The sequence below is a fragment of the Alosa sapidissima genome, chromosome 1 (assembly GCF_018492685.1).
Source record: "Alosa sapidissima isolate fAloSap1 chromosome 1, fAloSap1.pri, whole genome shotgun sequence".
Taxonomy (NCBI): domain Eukaryota; kingdom Metazoa; phylum Chordata; class Actinopteri; order Clupeiformes; family Clupeidae; genus Alosa; species Alosa sapidissima.
In genome coordinates this window covers 1,893,319-1,913,318 of record NC_055957.1, presented here as the reverse complement: position 1 = coordinate 1,913,318, position 20,000 = coordinate 1,893,319, and the positions used below count along the sequence as shown (strand labels likewise).

Here is a 20,000-nt window from a genome sequence, read left to right as displayed (position 1 = left end):
GCTATTTGAATCGTGCAAAAGAAAGCGTACTTTAGGCTATATTATTCATTAGCTTAAGATTTAGATTGAATGTGAAATACTCAAATCAAATGCAGTGTTTCCTCTACGTTTATTTCAGCATGGTGGCCCTCCACGGTTTAATTAATACCACCACGGTATCAGAATCAGGGCAGACACACATTTGCTTTTTAAATAATCCTGCGACGTATCCTCCCCTGCTGGCTGCCGCTCATATTGCAATTTAACAATAAGTAGCCTAAAACTAGTCACAGGTTATTATGCCCAGTCTAGTTTCACTTCACATATTGTATATTGTATTGATGTAGCCTATTTAAAGCATTAACTTTCTTCTGTGTTTCCTCTTCATTTATCGGTGCCACTGCTTCAGAATTAGGGGAGACGCAAAATATTGTCCGGAAGCATAGTAGGCTAAATGCCCTCCGCTGGCTGCTGAAAATTGCAGTTTAAGAATAAACAGCAATGCTAATGCGAGGTACCTGTCAATTTTTATTCCATAAATATATTGTTTTTATAGACGTTAGTGGCATGCGCTATCAAGAGCTTCTATGTGCTACGCATGTTTGTCAACATTGCAAAAACTACAATTTTTGCACAACTTGGTGGAAAGGTGTAGCACAGGCCAAGAAAAACCCATTCATTTCTGAAGCTGATCGTATAAAGTATTTCCCATATCGTAGTCTATAGGCCTAAGCTCGCTCACAACAACAGCAAAAATGAAACTGAGAGGATGTCTCCGCGAAGACACCGCTGTTACATTAGATGCGCACTCAATCATGAATCAACGCAGTAAAAAAGTAACGACTGCTGGTAGTAACGAAGGTAAATTGCAAAACTTTTTGTATGCACTCACGGTGATGGCCTAGTTAGCCTAATGTGAATCGCGTACTATAAAGTAAAGGAGATTTGCACCATTTGTTGTGGGTTGTGTTTCTACATGTTGGCACAGTTCATTTCTGTCATAAACGAAGTAAGCTAAGCGTTTCTCCATTGTCAACTACCGGTATGTTCAAGCGTTCAAGTGACATGTGGTTTAATGCATGGGTTAACGTGGCGTGAGTCAGACAGAAGATGGGCCTGTCTTAGTTCCTGAATCCTGTCCCTCTCAAGTCACATTAGGCTAAATGGTGTGATTAGCAACTAGAATTAAAAAAACATCCCGGGAGTGACACCCGACCAGTTTTTTCATACTAACCTTTTTTTTCGGCTTCGGCGTCACACTGAAATGTGAAAGTTGACAGGGGCCAGTTAAATGTTTGCATTAGGCTATTTTTGTAGCCCTACGTGCTGCAACAGTGCGAAAGAAAATACCCATCAGGCTATTTCATTAGCCCATAGAGTCCGCTAGGCTGTTTCATTAGCCCATAGAGAGCCCGCTAGGCTATTTCATTAGCCCATAGAGAGTCCGCTAGGCTGTTTCATTAGCCCATAGAGAGCCCGCTAGGCTGTTTCATTAGCCCATAGAGAGCCCGCTAGGCTGTTTCATTAGCCCATATTGAGCCCGCTAGGCTATTTCATTAGCCCATAGAGCCCGCTAGGCTTTTTCATTAGCCCATAGAGCCCGCTAGGCTATTTCATTAGCCCATAGAGCCCGCTAGGCTATTTAATTGGCCCGTAGAGAGCCTATTGGGGCAGCCGTGGCCTACTGGTTAGCACTTCGGACTTGTAACCGGAGGGTTGTCGGTTCGAACCCCGACCAGTTGGCACGGCTGAAGTGCCCTTGAGCAAGGCACCTAACCCCTCACTGCTCCCCGAGCGCCGCTGTTGATGCAGGCAGCTCACTGCACCGGGATTCGTGTGTGCTTCACCTCACTGTGTGTTCACTGTGTGCTGAGTGTGTTTCACTAATTCACGGATTGGGATAAATGCAGAGACCAAATTTCCCTCACGGGATCAAAAGTGTATTTATACTTACACTTATTGTGAAGTTGAGAGGTGCAAGACAAAAACAAAGCACTGTAATTGGAATGATTTCAGCTTGTGTGTGATTTATCGCGGGCACGGATCGGGTAACGGGCCAAATATTAACGGGTCTGGGCGGGTGCAGATTTCATTTGGATATTATCACGGTGACTGGTTGTGTGTGTGTGTGTGTGTGTGTGTGTGTGTGTGTGGGGTGTGGGGGGGGTGTGCGTGTGTGGTATCACGGTGACGGGTCGGATCTGGTGCTGAACTTGCGGGTGCGGGTCCCCAAAAATGGACCCGTGCAGGACTCTGATATACACCTTTGGCAGCAATACCAGCACAACTTCCTCTCTCTGACACTCTGACACACACACACACACACACACACACACACACACACACAGGGAGATAGCGGTGGAGTTGTATGAAGCAAGGAGAGCTGAGCTGAGGGTGAGGTGTTAGGTGTGGGGGGTGTGTGTGCGTGTGTGTGTAATCTCACGGCTTACAGACTTAACTCTACTGCTCTAGGGCTACTCTGCCCCAAATACCACTGGGGGAGAGAGAGAGAGGGAGGGAGAGAGAGAAGGAGAGAGAGAGAGAGAGAGAGGGAGAGAGAGAAGGAGAGAGAGAGAGAGAGAGGGAGAGAGAGAGAGAGAGAAGGAGAGAGAGAGAGAGGAGAGAGGGAGAGAGAGAAGGAGAGAGAGAGAGAGAGAGAGAGGGAGAGGAGAGAGGGAGAGAAGGAGAGAGAGAGAGAGAGAGAAGGAGAGAGAGAGAGGGGGAGGGAGAGAGAGAAGGGGAGAGAGAGAGAGAGAGAAGGAGAGAGAGAAGGAGAGAGAGAGGGGGAGGGGGAGAGGAGAGAGGGAGGGGGAGAGGGAGAGAGAGAGAGAGAGAGAGAGAGAGAGAGAGAGGGGGAGAGGAGAGAGGGAGGAGAGAGGGAGGGGGAGAGGGAGGGAGAGAGAGAGGGGGAGAGGAAGAGAGGAGAGAGAGAGAGAGAGGGGGAGAGGAGAGAGGGAGGGGGAGAGGGAGGGAAAGAGAGGGAGAGAGAGAGAGGGAGGGAGAGAGTAACTATTATTGGCTACAGCTAGCTATTAATGGCTATTGGTAGCTATTAGCCACACACCACTGCTAGCAACAGTGTGTAAGCCACATGAGCTATGAGACACATGCAGTGAGCAGCTATGAGACACATGCAGTGAGCAGCTATGAGCAGCTATGAGACACATGCAGTGAGCAGCTATGAGACACATGCAGTGAGCAGCTATGAGCAGCTATGAGACACATGCAGTGAGCAGCTATGAGAAGCTATTAGCAGCTATTAGCAGCTATGAGCAGCTACCAGTAGGCTACGGCTGCCCGGCTGTGTTGGTGTGTGTGTGTGTGTGTTGATGTGTGTGTGTGTTGATGTGTGTGTTCATGTGTGTGTGTGTGTGTTGATGTGTTGGTGTGTGTGTGTGTGTGTGTTCATGTGTTGATGTGTGTGTGTGTGTGTTCATGTGTTGGTGTGTGTGTGTGTGTGTGTCCATGTGTTGATGTGTGTGTGTGTGTGTCTATGTGTTGATGTGTGTGTGTGTGTTCATATGTGTGTGTGTGTGTGTGTGTTCATGTGTTACTGCACACACATGACTACCAGAGCTTGTAGTGATGCAACCGTTTTCCTGTTGACATTCTGGTGTAGTTCTGCTTAAGCTCCTGGCGCACACACACACACACACACACACACACACACTCACACTCACGTATCGTTAGTGCAACACCAATTAAGGGTCACTCATGCTTAACTCTACTGTTATGACCAGCAGCCTCATAGACACAGGAGTAGAAACACATACACACCCACACACACACACACACACACACACTTTTTCGCTGTGATCCAGGTCAGTTAGCCTTCCAACACCAACAGCAACACACACAGGCCATAAACATGATGACTAGAACACACCACAAGCACACACACAGACACACTTTTAAAAAAGGAAACTGATACCCGCACAACACACACACACACACACACACATGCACACTCGTACACACAAGCACATTCACACACACACACACAGAGAAACGAAATTTCAATTCTTTGTATGACCAGTGCATGTAAAGAAATTGACAATAAAAGCCGACTTGACTTGACTTGACTTGACACGCACATTCACACACACACACTCACACAGACACACGCACATTCGCACACACACACTCACACAGACACACGCACATTCACACACACACACTCACACAGACACACGCACATTCACACACACACACTCACATAGGGCTGGGCAGGTAACCGCATTCACGTGACCCCTAGTGTGTGTGTGTGTGTGTGTGTGTGTGTAGGGATGGGAAGGTACCCGCAATACCGCGGTCACGTGACCCCTACCGCGGGTCTGAGCTTGTCACCATCATCACCGCAAAAAAAAAATATCTGTGAAACATTTGTGGGATTCAACTTCGACGTTTTCAACCATGACATAAGCACAATTCCGGGTTGAAAACGGAGCAGAATCTCAGAGATAATGACGTTATGCCGTCAGCTTAGACGTCTGCAGGTGGCTAGCCTACATGAAGTGGAATCCTATCATTGCCTGCACATGTGTGCACATAGTAGCCTATGTAATGTCATGATGTGTAATGTGATGAACCATCTTATGACATTGATACTCAGAAAACCACAGTTAAGTTAAGTAGGCTAACCCTCCGTTTTCAAAACAAAACTTGAAAACGTATCATCAAAAGATGAAGCAAACCCGACCTTTTTGTGTTAGGCAGCAAATGCAAAAGGTTGTTCTAGTTTGTTAAGAATTTAACTTAACAGCGACATGTAAGTCTAGGCTTTGTTATAACCTGACGCAGCCATTAAAGGTGTGGTAGCTTACCGTTGTAACATTAGGCTAAGTGTCATGAATGTAACATTTCTAAAATCGTGATAGCCTTGTTGATAAACTGCTTATTTCTTTCATGTCTGAAGCATTTGGTCCAGTGTGGGGGGGGGGTGCAAAACCGCAATAATTTCTTGCTTACCGACCGCCCCAGCCCTACACTCACACACACACTTTTAAAAGGAAACACATACCCGCACACCACACACACACACACATGCACGCACACACACACATACGCACACACACTCACACAGACACACAGACACACACACACACACACACACACACACACACACATTGTTACCTTCTGCAGACTGGTTGGGTTGAGCTGCGTCTTATCAATGATTTTAATGGCCACCTACGGAAGACAACAGACTGGTCAAACAGGGTCACACACATACGTGTGTGTGTGTGCAAGACAGAGAGAGTATGTTCAATTTCAGTTGTCCCGTGTGTTGGACTAAATCTCTATGACAGCCCTGCTCACCTGGTGTGTGTGTGTGTGTGTGTGTGTGTGTGTGTGTGTGTGTGTGTGTGTGTGTGCAAGACAGAGAGAGTATGTTCAATTTCAGTTGTCCCGTGTGTTGGACTAAATCTCCATGACAGCCCTGCTCACCTGGTGTGTGTGTGTGTGTGTGTGTGTGTGTGTGTGTTTCACCTCTCGTCCGGTGAGGATGTGACGGGCCAGCTTGACCTTGGCGAAGTTGCCCTTGCCGATGGTCTTGAGGAGCCGGTAGTTCCCCACGTGGGGGGGCTGGTCCTCAGCAACGGAGCCGCTGCCTGACGACCGAGAGCGGCCGCTGGACCGGGCCGACCGCGACGCCACCTCCACGCGGCCATGCCCGTTAGATGTGTGCTGCAGGAACACACACACACACACACATACACACACACACACACAGATGCAAATACAGCTACAATTAGTCCTGTTGGACACGCATTAGGAAACACACACACACACACACACACACACACACAGATGCAAATACAGCTACAATTAGTCCTGTTGGACACGCATTAGGAAACACACACACAGACACACACACACACACAGGCGATATGGACAAAAAATAATATCTCGATATTTTTTGTGATTTTGACGATAACGATAATTAGTCGATATCCTTTGAAAAATTGTTTTTGTTAAAGTCTGAGTTACTTTACAGCTCATTATTTATGAATAGCATCATTACAATAATAACCAATAACCTAACCTGTGACTTTTTAACCAAATCAACCAAAGCATTGTCACTCTGACACATTTCCAATTCTGCCCCCACTTGTGTGTGTGGCAATGACATGGTCTAGCCAGCTACATTAGAGAAGATGAATAGGCCTAACAGTTTCCCAAGAGAAAGTCTGAAGCTGAAGTTCCTTTCAAACCTTTACATAGGATTCAATGTAAAACTAAGAGCAGACCAACAGAGTAGCCTACATCTCAGTTATTTCCTTCTATGTTTTGTTTTAGAGCAATCACGTAGGCTAGCATTCCAAGTTACAGAATAGAAACTAATGCGTTAGCTTATGGCTAATGTAAATGAGAAATCCCATAGAGATGCTAACGGTTAGCATAATCGGTAAACGTAGATATTTAGAGCGAACTTCAGTCCATTTACAAAAGAGTTACATGAGAAGAGTTATTTGTTTACAACTGACTATTAAAATACTCAAAGGCTAATGTTTTCTCTCCATATAATACCGTGTAGGAAAAAACGTGACTGTCTCATCAATGCTACTTGAACAGAAGTAGCCGCATTAAATCCCAAGTAGGCTACTCTCGCTGCACAAAATAAACATTAGGCTGCGTGGGACAACGTTGTGACCCACTAGTGATCACGTGACACTTGCTCTGCTGCACTTCTCCCGCATAGCCTACCTCCTGGGAATGTAGGAGTCTTCAGTGCGTGATTTTTTTCCCCATAAGTAATTTAAATACTCGATAATGTCAATTTGCACATCGCGATTTGCACAACAATCACGATATTATCGCAGACGATATATATCGCCCACCCCTAACACACACAGACACACAGACACACACACACATACACCACACACACACACACAACCATACACAACTACCCACCCCTACACACACCCACCCACCCACCCACCCCTACACACACACACACACACACACACCCACCCACCCACCCCTACACACACACACACACACAACCACCCACCCCTACACACACACACACACACACACACACACAACCACCCACACACACACACACCCTGCCCTCACGATGCTGACGCGGTGCCTGGTGTTGCACTGCATGCGCTCCATTCGGTCCGAGCTGTGCCAGGCGGCTCAGAGGTCAGATACGCGTCCCTCCTGTACGCCACGCGAGACCACACTGATGGGCGGCCGGGCTGGCACCGGGCTGACTACGCATGCGTGCTGCAACTCACACCCTACAGGTGTGTGTGTCAGTGTCTGTGTGTGTGTGTCACACTTGTGTACATTCAATCTCATGGGGCATCAGAGACGTCTTCATTTGGACCGCTGAGAAACATCTCTGTCCAGTCACAGCGTCATCTCTGCCCCCCCCCCCCCATCACACACACACACCTGCACTGTGGGGAAACCCTTTCTGAATCAGGTCGGTTTGCAGCCTCCCCTTTCAACTGCCATCTGCATAGAATCAATTAGTCCGTTTCACCATCTGAGGTTTCGATCACGAGTCCATTGTTCCCCGTAGATACCCCCGTCTGTGTGCTCGTGGGGAACACCCTCAGACACGGGAGAAGGTGCGAGCTGATGTTTGTGATCAGTCGCATCGCTTCATGCGGTGCAGAGGCAGCGCGAGATGCAGTTTATTCTCACAGCAACAGCATCGCTGCATCCGCAGGAGACGGAGGGGGGGGGGTATGACTAATGCCCGTGCTCGTGCCCTCCTGTCCGTCCTCTCTGCGTGCTCTACCTCCTATCTCACCTGAGTCAAGCAAATGTCGCATTCCTGCAGATCACCGACGGGCTCCCTGCCCGAGCCCGTGCGTCATTTCGGGCCGGTGGACCATCTGTCTCGGGACGGACACAATGGAGCTAATCCATTCCAAACGCGAGGTCAGCACTACCCCGAGCTAGGCATTACGACACGGGCCAGAACAACCAGGCAACGAACCCACGGTCTGAGGCCGGACAGCTACCCCGACAAACAAATCAATCATAACTCACTTTAATAAAAAATTATAAACTGACAATGTAACAACACGAAGGAGAAATGAGAAGAGCAAGATAGGGTGTACTTACGTTCTCCGTCTTCCGTTCGTTGACGGTGGGTAGTGGTGTTCTTGTTGACATTTTGTTAGATTCGGTCCGCTCAGACTAGGCTACCGTATTTGGACTGCACCAATCTCGTGAATATGATGCTGAAATGCGAGCTGGCAGATAGCTCCGTCCTAATATCATGGATTCTCGTCAAATATAATCAGACAACTGAATCAAACTTGCTGAAAACTTTTAACTTGGATTTCAGACACCGACACTGATCTAGCCACGGTCACGACGATTTTAACAGAATGTCATCCCAAACTGGTCATCTGCGACTAAAACAACAAATACATTCCGATAACTAATACTGAAAACTAAAACATGGATAAGAAAAGGGCCGCTTTGGCCTGTTGTTTCCGTTTACTATGAGTATCGGATGTCCGGTGCTGAGAAGGAAAAATACCGTGACGCCTGGTCTGCCCAACAGGGCCTCGAGAACTCCGCCGCAGTCAGTGGAGGACGAAGCGGAGAGAAATCCCGAATCGAGCCAGATGACATCGGAGTTTAACCCCAATGGTTGATTTTCATTATTCCGCTTAATCTTAGTCTCTGGGCGATCGAGCCAGAAAGGTCAGATGCGGTAATGCCCCCGAGAAATGGAGCTTACGGTCGCTCCCATTCCACCCATAACTGTCTGTCGCTTTGCGTTACAGCCAGATCCAAGATGGCCACCCAATAGCGGCGGAGTTCCGAGCCAAGCCCTGGAGTGCGAGAGGAAGTGAGGAAACAGTCGAGTCCTGGAGCTCATTGGCGACCGGCGCAGCCAGCACACGGCTTTTCGTTTCAAACTTTCAGTCGGTTTTCGTCAGTTTAGAAAAAAAAAAACTTACTTGCTTGCGTCGACTATCGTCACAGCACTTCCCTAAAGGAGGTTCTTTAACCTTGTCTCACAGTGCCTCTTGTATTTAACAAATGGGCCCTTGTGAATGGCAGGACTGTCAACAACATGAACCATTTTAATATAAGAAATGCCAAGATTCTTATATGGGTCTACGCTAAATGTAGGTCTACGCTAAATGTAGGTAAACAAATTATGTTTCAATCGTCCGATCTTACTTAGCCAATAGGTCTAGGGTTTACTGCAGATTAATTTGGAAAAGTCTACAGATAGGATTTAATTGTTTTTGTTGTTGGCCTACGTTTAACTATGGACAACAGCCAAGTGTCTTCTTCACTGTTTGTTTACTAACATGATTGGAGATGAAACTTCCTCCTAGTCGTGCGATGTTTCTAAATCGCTGGGGTGTCGCCGAGGCAGTTGCACACAACTTCCTCACAGATCAGTTCACCAACAAACACTTGTGACCACATGACACGCTGCTGCTGCAGGCAGTCTGCTGCTCCACTGCGCCCTCTTCAGGAGAATAGGAGGGGGCTCGTGCAGCCTGCGGGTCTGTCCGTGTCGGTCCAGACCATGCCGAGACGTGTGAGGGTGCACTGCGGTGTCCTCATAGTTGTTGCCCATGAAGCACAGGTGTGACGGTAGGGGGAGGGCTGGACAATCTTACTAAATATGGACAGGTAGAAAATGCAGTAGCCTGTGAAGTGAGGAAGCTGAATTGAAGGGGCAGCCGTGGCCAACTGGTTAGCGCCTCGGACTTGTAACCGGAGGGATGCCGGTTCAAACCCTGACCATAGGCACGGCTGAAGTGCCCTTGAGCAAGGCACCTAACCCCTCACTGCTCCCCGAGCGCTGCTGTTGTTGCAGGCAGCTCACTGCACCGGGATTCGTGTGTGCTTCACCTCACTGTGTGTTCACTGTGTGCTGAGTGTGTTTCACTAATTCACGGATTGTGATAAATGCAGAGACCAAATTTCCCTCACGGGATCAAAAGAATAAATACTTATATGTACAGACCTCACGGGATCAAAAGAGTATACTTATACTTGCATATAGTCTGCACCATACATAATCTTTTAAATCTCTCTGTGACAACTTTACACACAATGCTAATCTTTAAATTGTGCCCAAAGTGCTCCGCGAGCAAAGTGGAGAAGCTGCTTTTCTCCATCATGCATCAGGAACTCCCTGCCTCTGTACATAAAAGTGCAGTAAATACCTTTTAAAAAGACCTGAAAACATGTGTGTATGTGTGTATTTGACTCTGAAGAAGACGCATGGGCATCAAAACGTTAGTCGGTTTGCACTAGGCTAATAAAAATCACTTAAAGCATTGAGTGCTCCGGTCCTGCTCCTTGGCTCCTGTTAGACCTTGGATGTCCTCTTTTGACTTCTGCGTCCTGTTCTGTGAGCACCAACCAGGCTGAAGCGCAAGTAACCCCCTTCTAGTGTGTATATGAGCTTTTAGTTAACACACTTTTATCTTGTTGCCTATTTCTTCAAATTATTTCAAATTCTACTTCTGCTATTTACCTGTGAATTGTCATCTAATTCTACTGCTGCTATTTACCTGTGAGTTGTCATCTAATTCTAAATTCCCAATGTTTTGTTTGTTTGTTTGTTTGTTTGTTTGTTTGTTTGCATTATTATTATTTTTTCTTCTTTTCTTTTTCTCTATTATTGTGTAAGTGCTCCAAATATAAAGCACTTTGAGCTGCATTCTGGGTATAAAAAGGTGCTATACAAATAAAGCTTATTATTATTATTATTATTATTATTAGTATTATTATTATTATTCACACACACACGCACATTGGTTGATACACAAGGTTAGCCTGAAGAGCCACACGCACATTAAAATGTAGGGTCTGGGCACTCACCGTTCGCAGTGCTCGGTCCGAGGGGCGGGATAATCGGTTGCCTTTCAAATTCCCTCTGCACGCAATAGGACAGCGCTGAGTCCCATGCGTTTCCCACCAGCGGAGCTAGTTGGCTAGTTCAAACTTTTGCCATCTTAAAACAAGCTTAACTCGTGTCACACTGTTCGCCAACAGCAACATCCATCTTCTTTGTTTCAAGTAGCAGGGAATTCAAGCCAAACCGTTGCAACTCTGCCATCAATCATTATGTTAAGCCCGCCTAACGACTCTATACACGATTTGATTGGCCTGATAGAAGATTAATTTTTCGAGCTCACAAGCCAACGGAGAGTTGCTAGACTAGCCCTGGCAGCAAATGTAATTTGCTTCCGCTAGGGTGCGTCTAGATTTCTAGGCTAACACAAGGTTGTATCAGAGGTACCAAGGCCAGAGGTCAGAGGTCGGTTCTCCACAGTATCAGGGTCAGCTCAGGGTTCTGTCTGGTTCTCCACAGTATCAGGGTCCTCCACAGTATCAGGGTCAGCTCAGGGTTCTGTCGGTTCTCCACAGTATCAGGGTTCTGTCTGGTTCTCCACAGTATCAGGGTTCTCCACAGTGTCAGGGTCAGCTCAGGGTTCTGTCTGGTTCTCCACAGGGTCAGTTCAGGGTTCTGTCCGGTTCTCCACAGTATCAGGATCAGCTCAGGGTTCTGTCCGGTTCCGTTCCAGAGTTGGACCTCTGCTGACTCCTCCCTAGGTGTGTATGTGTGTGTGTGTGTGTGTGTGACCGACCCTACCTGCATGTTAGTGCTTGGTGAGTTACTGTGTGCTGGTGTGTGTGTCTGTGTGAGTTACTGTCTGCTGGTGTGTGTGTGTGTATGTGTGTGTGAGTTAGTGTCTACTGGTGTGTGTGTGTGTGTGTGTGTGTGTGTGTGTGTGTGTGTGAGTTACTGTCTGCTGGTGTGTGTGTGAGTTACTGTCTGCTGGTGTGTGTGTGTGTGTGTGTGTGTGTGTGTGAGTTAGTGTCTACTGGTGTGTGTGTGTGTGTGTGAGTTACTGTCTGCTGATGTGTGTGTGAGTTACTGTCTGCTGGTGTGTGTGTGTGTGTGTGTGTGAGTTACTGTCTGCTGGTGTGTGTGTGAGTTACTGTCTGCTGGTGTGTGCAGCGTGTGTGTGAGTTTCTGTCTGCTGGTGTGTGTGTGTGTGTGAGTTACTGTCTGCTGGTCTGTGTTTGTGTGAGTTAGTGTCTACTGGTGTGTGTGTGTGTGTATGTGTGTGTGAGTTACTGTCTGCTGGTGTGTGTGTGCGTGTGTGCGAGTTACTGTCTGCTGGTGTGTGTGTGTGTGTGTGTGAGTTACTGTCTGCTGGTGTGTGTGTGTGTGTGTGAGTTAGTGTCTACTGGTGTGTGTGTGTGTGTTTGTGTGAGTTACTGCTGCTGGTGTGTGTGTGTGTGTGAGTTAGTGTCTACTGGTGTGTGTGTGTGTGTGTGAGTTACTGTCTGCTGGTGTGTGTGTGAGTTACTGTCTGCTGGTGTGTGTGCGTGTGTGTGAGTTACTGTCTGCTGGTGTGTGTGTGTGTGAGTTAGTGTCTACTGGTGTGTGTGTGTGTATGTGTGTGTGAGTTACTGTCTGCTGGTGTGTGTGTGCGTGTGTGCGAGTTACTGTCTGCTGGTGTGTGTGTGTGTGTGAGAGTTACTGTCTGCTGGTGTGTGTGTGTGTGTGTGTGTGTGTGTGAGTTAGTGTCTACTGGTGTGTGTGTGTGTGTGTGTGTGTGTGAGTTACTGTCTGCTGGTGTGTGTGTGTGTTTGTGTGAGTTACTGCTGCTGGTGTGTGTGTGTGTGTGTGAGTTAGTGTCTACTGGTGTGTGTGTGTGTGTGTGTGTGTGAGTTACTGTCTGCTGGTGTGTGTGTGTGTGTGTGTGTGAGTTACTGTCTGCTGGTGTGTGTGTGCGTGTGTGTGAGTTACTGTCTGCTGGTGTGTGTGTGTGTGTGTGTGAGTTACTGTCTGCTGGTGTGTGTGTGCGTGTGTGTGAGTTACTGTCTGCTGGTGTGTGTGTGTGTGTGTGTGTGTGAGTTAGTGTCTACTGGTGTGTGTGTGTGTATGTGTGTGTGAGTTACTGTCTGCTGGTGTGTGTGTGAGTTACTGTCTGCTGGTGTGTGTGTGAGTTACTGTCTGCTGGTGTGTGTGTGTGTGTGTGAGTTACTGTCTGCTGGTGTGTGTTTGTGTGTGAGTTAGTGTCTGCATGTGTGTGTATGTGTGTGTGAGTTACTGTCTGCTGGTGTGTGTGTGAGTTACTGTCTGCTGGTGTGTGTGTGTGTGTGTGTGTGTGTGTGTGAGAGTTACTGTCTGCTGGTGTGTGTGTGTGTGAGTTAGTGTCTACTGGTGTGTGTGTGTGTGTGTGTTTGTGTGAGTTACTGTCTGCTGGTGTGTGTGTGTGAGTTAGTGTCTACTGGTGTGTGTGTGTGTATGTGTGTGAGTTACTGTCTTCTGGTGTGTGTGTGTGTGTGTGTGTGTGTGTGTGTGCGTGTGTGTGTGTGCGTGCAGGGCCGGTGGAAGGCATGGGCATTCTGGGCAATTGCCCAGGGCGCCAAACTACCAGGGGCGCCACAGTGTGGCGAGCTATAGGCTACAACATTGAAAACACATTCATTGTCAAATAATGGCATAGACGGTTTAAATGCGGGAGTAGTAGGTCACTCATTTTCAGTGATATCGGTTAAATAACAGTCATGAATGAGACGTTCAAAGCAAAGTGCTGCGGAAGAAAAGTGCACTGGTTGAAAAACTTTTCTCCCGCGTATGGGTGCTGATCTTCAGCCTGAATCGTCAGGTTGCTAGCAGTGGAACGTAGCAGAGGGATGACAATGTACTAAGGAAACATCTGAATCTCACCATGTCACCGAATAAGGGGAGCAATGAGCTTGTTTCCCCGCAATAAGATGGTCCTATCGCGGGGTAATGAGACAGCGACACTCAAAGTGTGTTCCTAATGTCACGTTTAAATGCACACCTAACAGACGGCATCATATTAAATAGGTAGTCCGATTTCTGTATAATAGCCTGTAATAATATAATAATATGTTTATGTTACGTGAAAAGCCTAATTGCTTAATTGTAGGCTACCATTTTTTCTGTGAGGCCTCGCAATCGCAATAGTCCCGCAACATTTTTTTTTATTTTTCCTTGCGGTCCATTAGCGCTGGCAAGTAGCACTGTTGAGTTCCCCGACATTGAAACCAGTCCCGATCTGCACGCTGCAGCCAGGGGCTTCTGGGAAGGTAGCACACAGTCGAAAGTGGCACGCAGTCTATTAACACAAGGGCGACATATTCCTATATCGCCCAGGGCGCAGGATTGCCTTCCGCCGGCCCTGTGTGTGTGAGTTACTGTCTGCTGGTGTGTGTGTGAGTTACTGTCTGCTGGCGTGTGTGTGTGTGTGAGTTACTGTCTGCTGGTGTGTGTGTTTGAGTTACTGTGCTGGTGTGTGTGTGTGTGCTGTGTGAGATCAGAAGCACATTTCCTATGCAGTGGTTCATGAAGCTGTGCCTCAGCAGCACCACCTTGTGGCCAATCTGGCGATGGCAGCTTTAAATCCCCCTAACCTTGAGCTGTCCCTCATGTCCAGGCCAAACCCATGTGATCCCACACCAGGCTGCTGACCATGTGATCCATAAAGCACCAGCCTGCTGCTTACAGAGTGTGTGTGTGTGTTGAAGCCTACTCTCCTGGATTGGATTAGTAAAAGCTCACATTAGTAAAGGCTGTGTTCTTACACACACATGGCAGTTACAGCGGAACTAGCCGTACCTGTGTGAGAAATGGCCCTTACCTGAATGAGCAACACACACAAACACACATAACACACACACATCTGATCTGTCGCGTCTGGAAGGTAGAAATCGGGGACTAGTTTTTGGATCAGAACCCCCATGTTGTGCTGTCCAGGACCAGGTCATCCATGAGGTCATCCATATGACTTTGCTCCCCTTGGGTTGGGTCGCTGTGGTCCAGATACCCAAGACATTTACCCAGGACTTCCAGATACCCAAGAGTTTTACCCAGGACTTCCAGATACCCAAGACTTTTACCCAGGATACCCAGGTCACCAGCTCCTAGTTACTAGTGAGTACCAGTGTGTTTGTGTCTCAATTCTTTTTTAAAAACCAAGACTGGATTACACGATTCATTTCAGAATCCCTCTTTCTCTTGAAACCATTTTCAGGAGTTACCAGTACATTGCTCTAACCCCATAGAGTTACCAGTATATTGCTCTAACTCCATAGAGTTACCAGTACAGCATGTCAACCCTCCCATTTCAATATTTTCCTGTAAAATATCCCGTATTTCAATACCCTCATAACATTAGCCCTATGGCTGGACCTGTCGGCCTCTGTACTGAGATCCTGTTGCTACTTCCTTGCCCTTTCCAGCGAAACAGATGTTTTTCAAAGTGTTGTTTTGTTTGCTTGAAGGCGACCTTAGAATGATATTAGCCTATTAAGATACATGGTTGTTGGTGAGAGCACAATTTGACGCCAATCTATGAGCAAAGTCACGTTAGTCCTAGCTCCACACCAGCTCCACCCCCGTTAGTCCTAACCCCACCCCCGTTAGTCCTAGCTCCACCCGTTAGTCCTAGCTCCACCCCGTTAGTCCTAGCTCCACACCAGCTCCACCCAGTTAGTCCTAGCTCCACCCCGTTAGTCCTAGCTTCACACCTCGTTTAGTTAGTGCAGCAGTTTTGTAGTAGTAATTCTTGCTGTTAGCACAGCAACAGAAAGACGAATGTTGAAATGTCCCTCAATGTACCTTAATGATCACTCCTGAGAGACCTTACTGATCGCTCCTGAGACTTGAGACCTTACTGACTGCTCCTGAGACTTGAGACCTTACTGATCACTCCTGAGACTTGAGACCTTACTGATTGCTCCTGAGACCTTACTGATCGCTCCTGAGAGACCTTACTGACTGCTCCTGAGACTTGAGACCTTACTGATCACTCCTGAGACTTGAGACCTTACTGACTGCTCCTGAGACTTGAGACCTTACTGATCACTCCTGAGACTTGAGACCTTACTGATTGCTCCTGAGACCATACTGATCGCTCCTGAGAGACCTTACTGACCGCTCCTGAGACTTGAGGCTGATCCTGGGAGCTGCAGCCAAACAGGCAGGTGTCTCTGAATACCAAAACATTTATTATTATTATTTTATTTATTTATTTATTTATTTAACAGGCAGGCATCTCTGAATACCAAAACATGTATTATTATTATTTATTTATTTAAGGCAGGCGTCTCTGAATACCAAAACATGTATTATTATTATTTATTTATTTAAGGCAGGCGTCTCTGAATACCAAAACATGTATTTAACGGCTTAAGAGAGATTGAGGGAAAACTAGACGGCATGGTGGTGGGAGGAGCTAGATCTAGATGGCGTCGATGTCGATGTCATCATCGTCCTTCTCCACCACTGGCTGCACCTTCTCCACCTTCAGCTCCCGCGCCGAGGACGAGTACACCACCTGATCACTCACACACACACACACACACACACACACACACACACACACACACACACAGGTATTAACACACACACACGCACCATTACATATACATAGGTAACACCACACACACACACACACGGTAAGGTGGTGATGCTGACCTCTAGGTTCTCGTCACACACACACACACACACACACACACACACACACACACGGTGAGGTGGTGCTGCTGACCTCTAGGTTCTCGCCCCACACACACACACACACACACACACACACACACGGTGAGGTGGTGCTGCTGACCTCTAGGTTCTCGTCACACACACACACACACACACACACATGGTAAGGTGGTGATGCTGACCTCTAGGTTCTCGCCACACACACACACACGGTAAGGTGGTGATGCTGACCTCTAGGTTCTCGCCACACACACACACACACACACACACACGGTGAGGTGGTGCTGCATCTAGATGGCGTCGATGTCGATGTCATCATCGTCCTTCTCCACCACTGGCTGCACCTTCTCCACCTTCAGCTCCCGCGGCGAGGACGAGTACACCACCTGATCACACACACACACACACACACACACACACAGTTATTAACACACACACACGCACCATTACATATACATAGGTAAACACCACACACACACACACACACACACACACACACACGGTAAGGTGGTGATGCTGACCTCTAGGTTCTCGTCACACACACACACACACACACACACACACACGGTAAGGTGGTGATGCTGCCCTCTAGGTTCTCGCCACACACACACACACACACACACACGGTAAGGTGGTGATGCTGACCTCTAGGTTCTCGTCACACACACACACACACACACACACACACACACACACGGTAAGGTGGTGATGCTGACCTCTAAGTTCTCGCCACACACACACACTCGGTACGGTGGTGATGCTGACCTCTAGGTTCTCGTCACACACACACACACACACACACACACACACACACACACACACACACAAACATGGTAAGGTGGTGATGCTGACGTCTAGGTTCTCGCCACACACACACACACACACACACACACGGTGAGGTGGTGCTGCTGACCTCTAGGTTCTCGCCACACACACACACACACACACACACGGTAAGGTTGTGATGCTGACCTCTAGGTTCTCGCCACACACACACACACACACACACACACACACACACACACACACGGTGAGGTGGTGCTGCTGACCTCTAGGTTCTCATCACACACACACACACACACACGGTGAGGTGGTGCTGCTGACCTCTAGGTTCTCGTCACACACACACACACACACACACACACACACACACACACGGTGAGGTGGTGCTGCTGACCTCTAGGTTCTCGCCACACACACACACACACACACGGTATGGTGGTGATGCTGACCTCTAGGTTCTCGTCACACACACACACACACACACACACACACACACACGGTGAGGTGGTGCTGCTGACCTCTAGGTTCTCGTCACACACACACACACACACACACATGGTAAGGTGGTGATGCTGACATCTAGGTTCTCGCCACACACACACACACGGTAAGGTGGTGATGCTGACCTCTAGGTTCTCGCCACACACACACACACACACACACACACACACACACACGGTGAGGTGGTGCTGCTGACCTCTAGGTTCTCGCCACACACACACACACACACACACACACACACACGGTGAGGTGGTGCTGCTGACCTCTAGGTTCTCGCCACACACACACACACACGGTAAGGTGGTGATGCTGACCTCTAGGTTCTCGCCACACACACACACACACACACACACATACACGGTACGGTGGTGATGCTGACCTCTAGGTTCTCATCACACACACACACACACACACACGGTACGGTGGTGATGCTGACCTCTAGGTTCTCGTCACACACGGTGAGGTGGTGCTGCTGACCTCTAGGTTCTCGCCACACACACACACACACACACACACACACACATGGTAAGGTGGTGATGCTGACGTCTAGGTTCTCGCCACACACACACACACGGTAAGGTGGTGATGCTGACCTCTAGGTTCTCGCCACACACACACACACACGGTGAGGTGGTGCTGCTGACCTCTAGGTTCTCGCCACACACACACACACACACACACACACACACACGGTGAGGTGGTGCTGCTGACCTCTAGGTTCTCGCCACACACACACACATACGGTAAGGTGGTGATGCTGACCTCTAGGTTCTCGCCACACACACACACATACGGTAAGGTGGTGATGCTGACCTCTAGGTTCTCGCCACACACACACACACACGGTACGGTGGTGATGCTGACCTCTAGGTTCTCGTCACACACACACACACACACACACACACACACACACACACACACACACGGTGAGGTGGTGCTGCTGACCTCTAGGTTCTCGCCACACACACACACACACACACACACACACACACACACACACACACGGTACGGTGGTGATGCTGACCTCTAGGTTCTCGTCACACACACACACACACACACACACACACACACACACGGTGAGGTGGTGCTGCTGACCTCTAGGTTCTCGCCCCACACACACACACACACACACACACACACACACACGGTGAGGTGGTGCTGCTGACCTCTAGGCTCTGGTCCTCCTCTTCCTCACTCTGCTGCAGGTGATGAAGGGCGCCGCCCTGGCGTGGATCTCCTTGGCCAGCTCCTTCGACACGTACTTCTTAGACACCTGACACACACAACACGCATGTTACACTCTGAGTGTGTGTGTGTGTGTGTGTGTGTGTGTGTGTGTGTGTGTGTGTGATGCGTCAGTGCAGTAGTACTGGGTTAGTAGCTCAGTAGTTATTGCTGCTTTTGCTTCTGCTTGCTACATTCTGATGCCACCGGCTAGTCTCTTCCTGTCGGTACACAGCCTCTCCACCGCCAAGACTCCTGCCCCCTTGTGGCCATACATGGTAACTGGGCCCTAGACTCCTACAGTGCCCCCTCGTGGCCATACATGGTAACTGGGCGGACTGAACTGTAGGGGATCTCGGAGCAGCAGTGGGCCCCAGAGGCGAGTAACCACCCTGACGCCCCAGAGGCGAGTAATAGTGTTAATTTTGTCACCTATTTTTAATTTAGTCTTAGTCTTAGTCTTGTGACGAAATGTCCTTTTTAGTCTTTTTAGTCGACTAAAAGTCTCGTCATTTTAGTCTAGTTTTAGTCAAAAGAAAACTAAAGGTATCTTAGTCTTAGTCAGTTTTAGTCAACACATTTTAGTCTTTTTTTCATAACAAATTATTTCTGATTACCATTTGAGTCAAATAGTGTTTCACACATCTCAATTTTCCAACAATATTGTGTGTCCACAGGGCTACTCGTCTGTTATAATTACTCATTCAGATTTTTTGTCAGTCAGTATGTTTACATGCACAGGTAAGTCGAGCTACAGTTATAGCTCGGCTGGGATTTGACCATAGATAGTAAAAGATTTGACTGGACCACGGTCATATTCGTAGATCAGTGTTTCTCAAAGTGTGGTCCAGGAATCACTGGTGGTCCGCAAGCTATCCCAAGTGGTCCGCGAGCAGACGTGGTAAAATATAATATAGATGAGTTGTTTGCAATATTGAACCAACTTGTATGTAAAAACAGTTCTGCAACACTGTCTATGTAAGATATGCCAGTTTAAATCATACAGTATGAATCCACA

At 48.0% G+C, this 20,000-nt stretch overlaps 1 protein-coding gene and 1 pseudogene across 8 annotated transcripts in view; both read right to left on the bottom strand.

Moving 5' to 3' along the window:
- mark3a (MAP/microtubule affinity-regulating kinase 3a) overlaps nucleotides 1-8,964 on the bottom strand; it is a 45,368-nt gene extending 36,404 nt beyond the window's left edge. Inside the window, exons 1-3 of one of the 8 annotated variants that reach the window (XR_006030680.1) lie at nucleotides 8,068-8,903; nucleotides 5,467-5,664; nucleotides 5,113-5,166 (exon numbers count right to left, since the gene is read on the bottom strand). Coding sequence is in view for 7 of the 8 variants with exons in the window: in XM_042085469.1 (XP_041941403.1) it covers nucleotides 5,113-5,166; nucleotides 5,467-5,664; nucleotides 8,068-8,118 (303 nt within the window). In the remaining variant the exon portion in view is untranslated. Of the gene's footprint in view, nucleotides 1-5,112; nucleotides 5,167-5,466; nucleotides 5,665-8,067 lie in introns of all 8 variants that reach the window. The other 7 variants (XM_042085469.1, XM_042085484.1, XM_042085476.1 and 4 more) reach the window with 7 other exon arrangements.
- A 7,138-nt stretch (nucleotides 8,965-16,102) lies between these two features.
- Nucleotides 16,103-20,000, bottom strand: part of LOC121718212 — a 19,067-nt pseudogene continuing 15,169 nt past the window's right edge.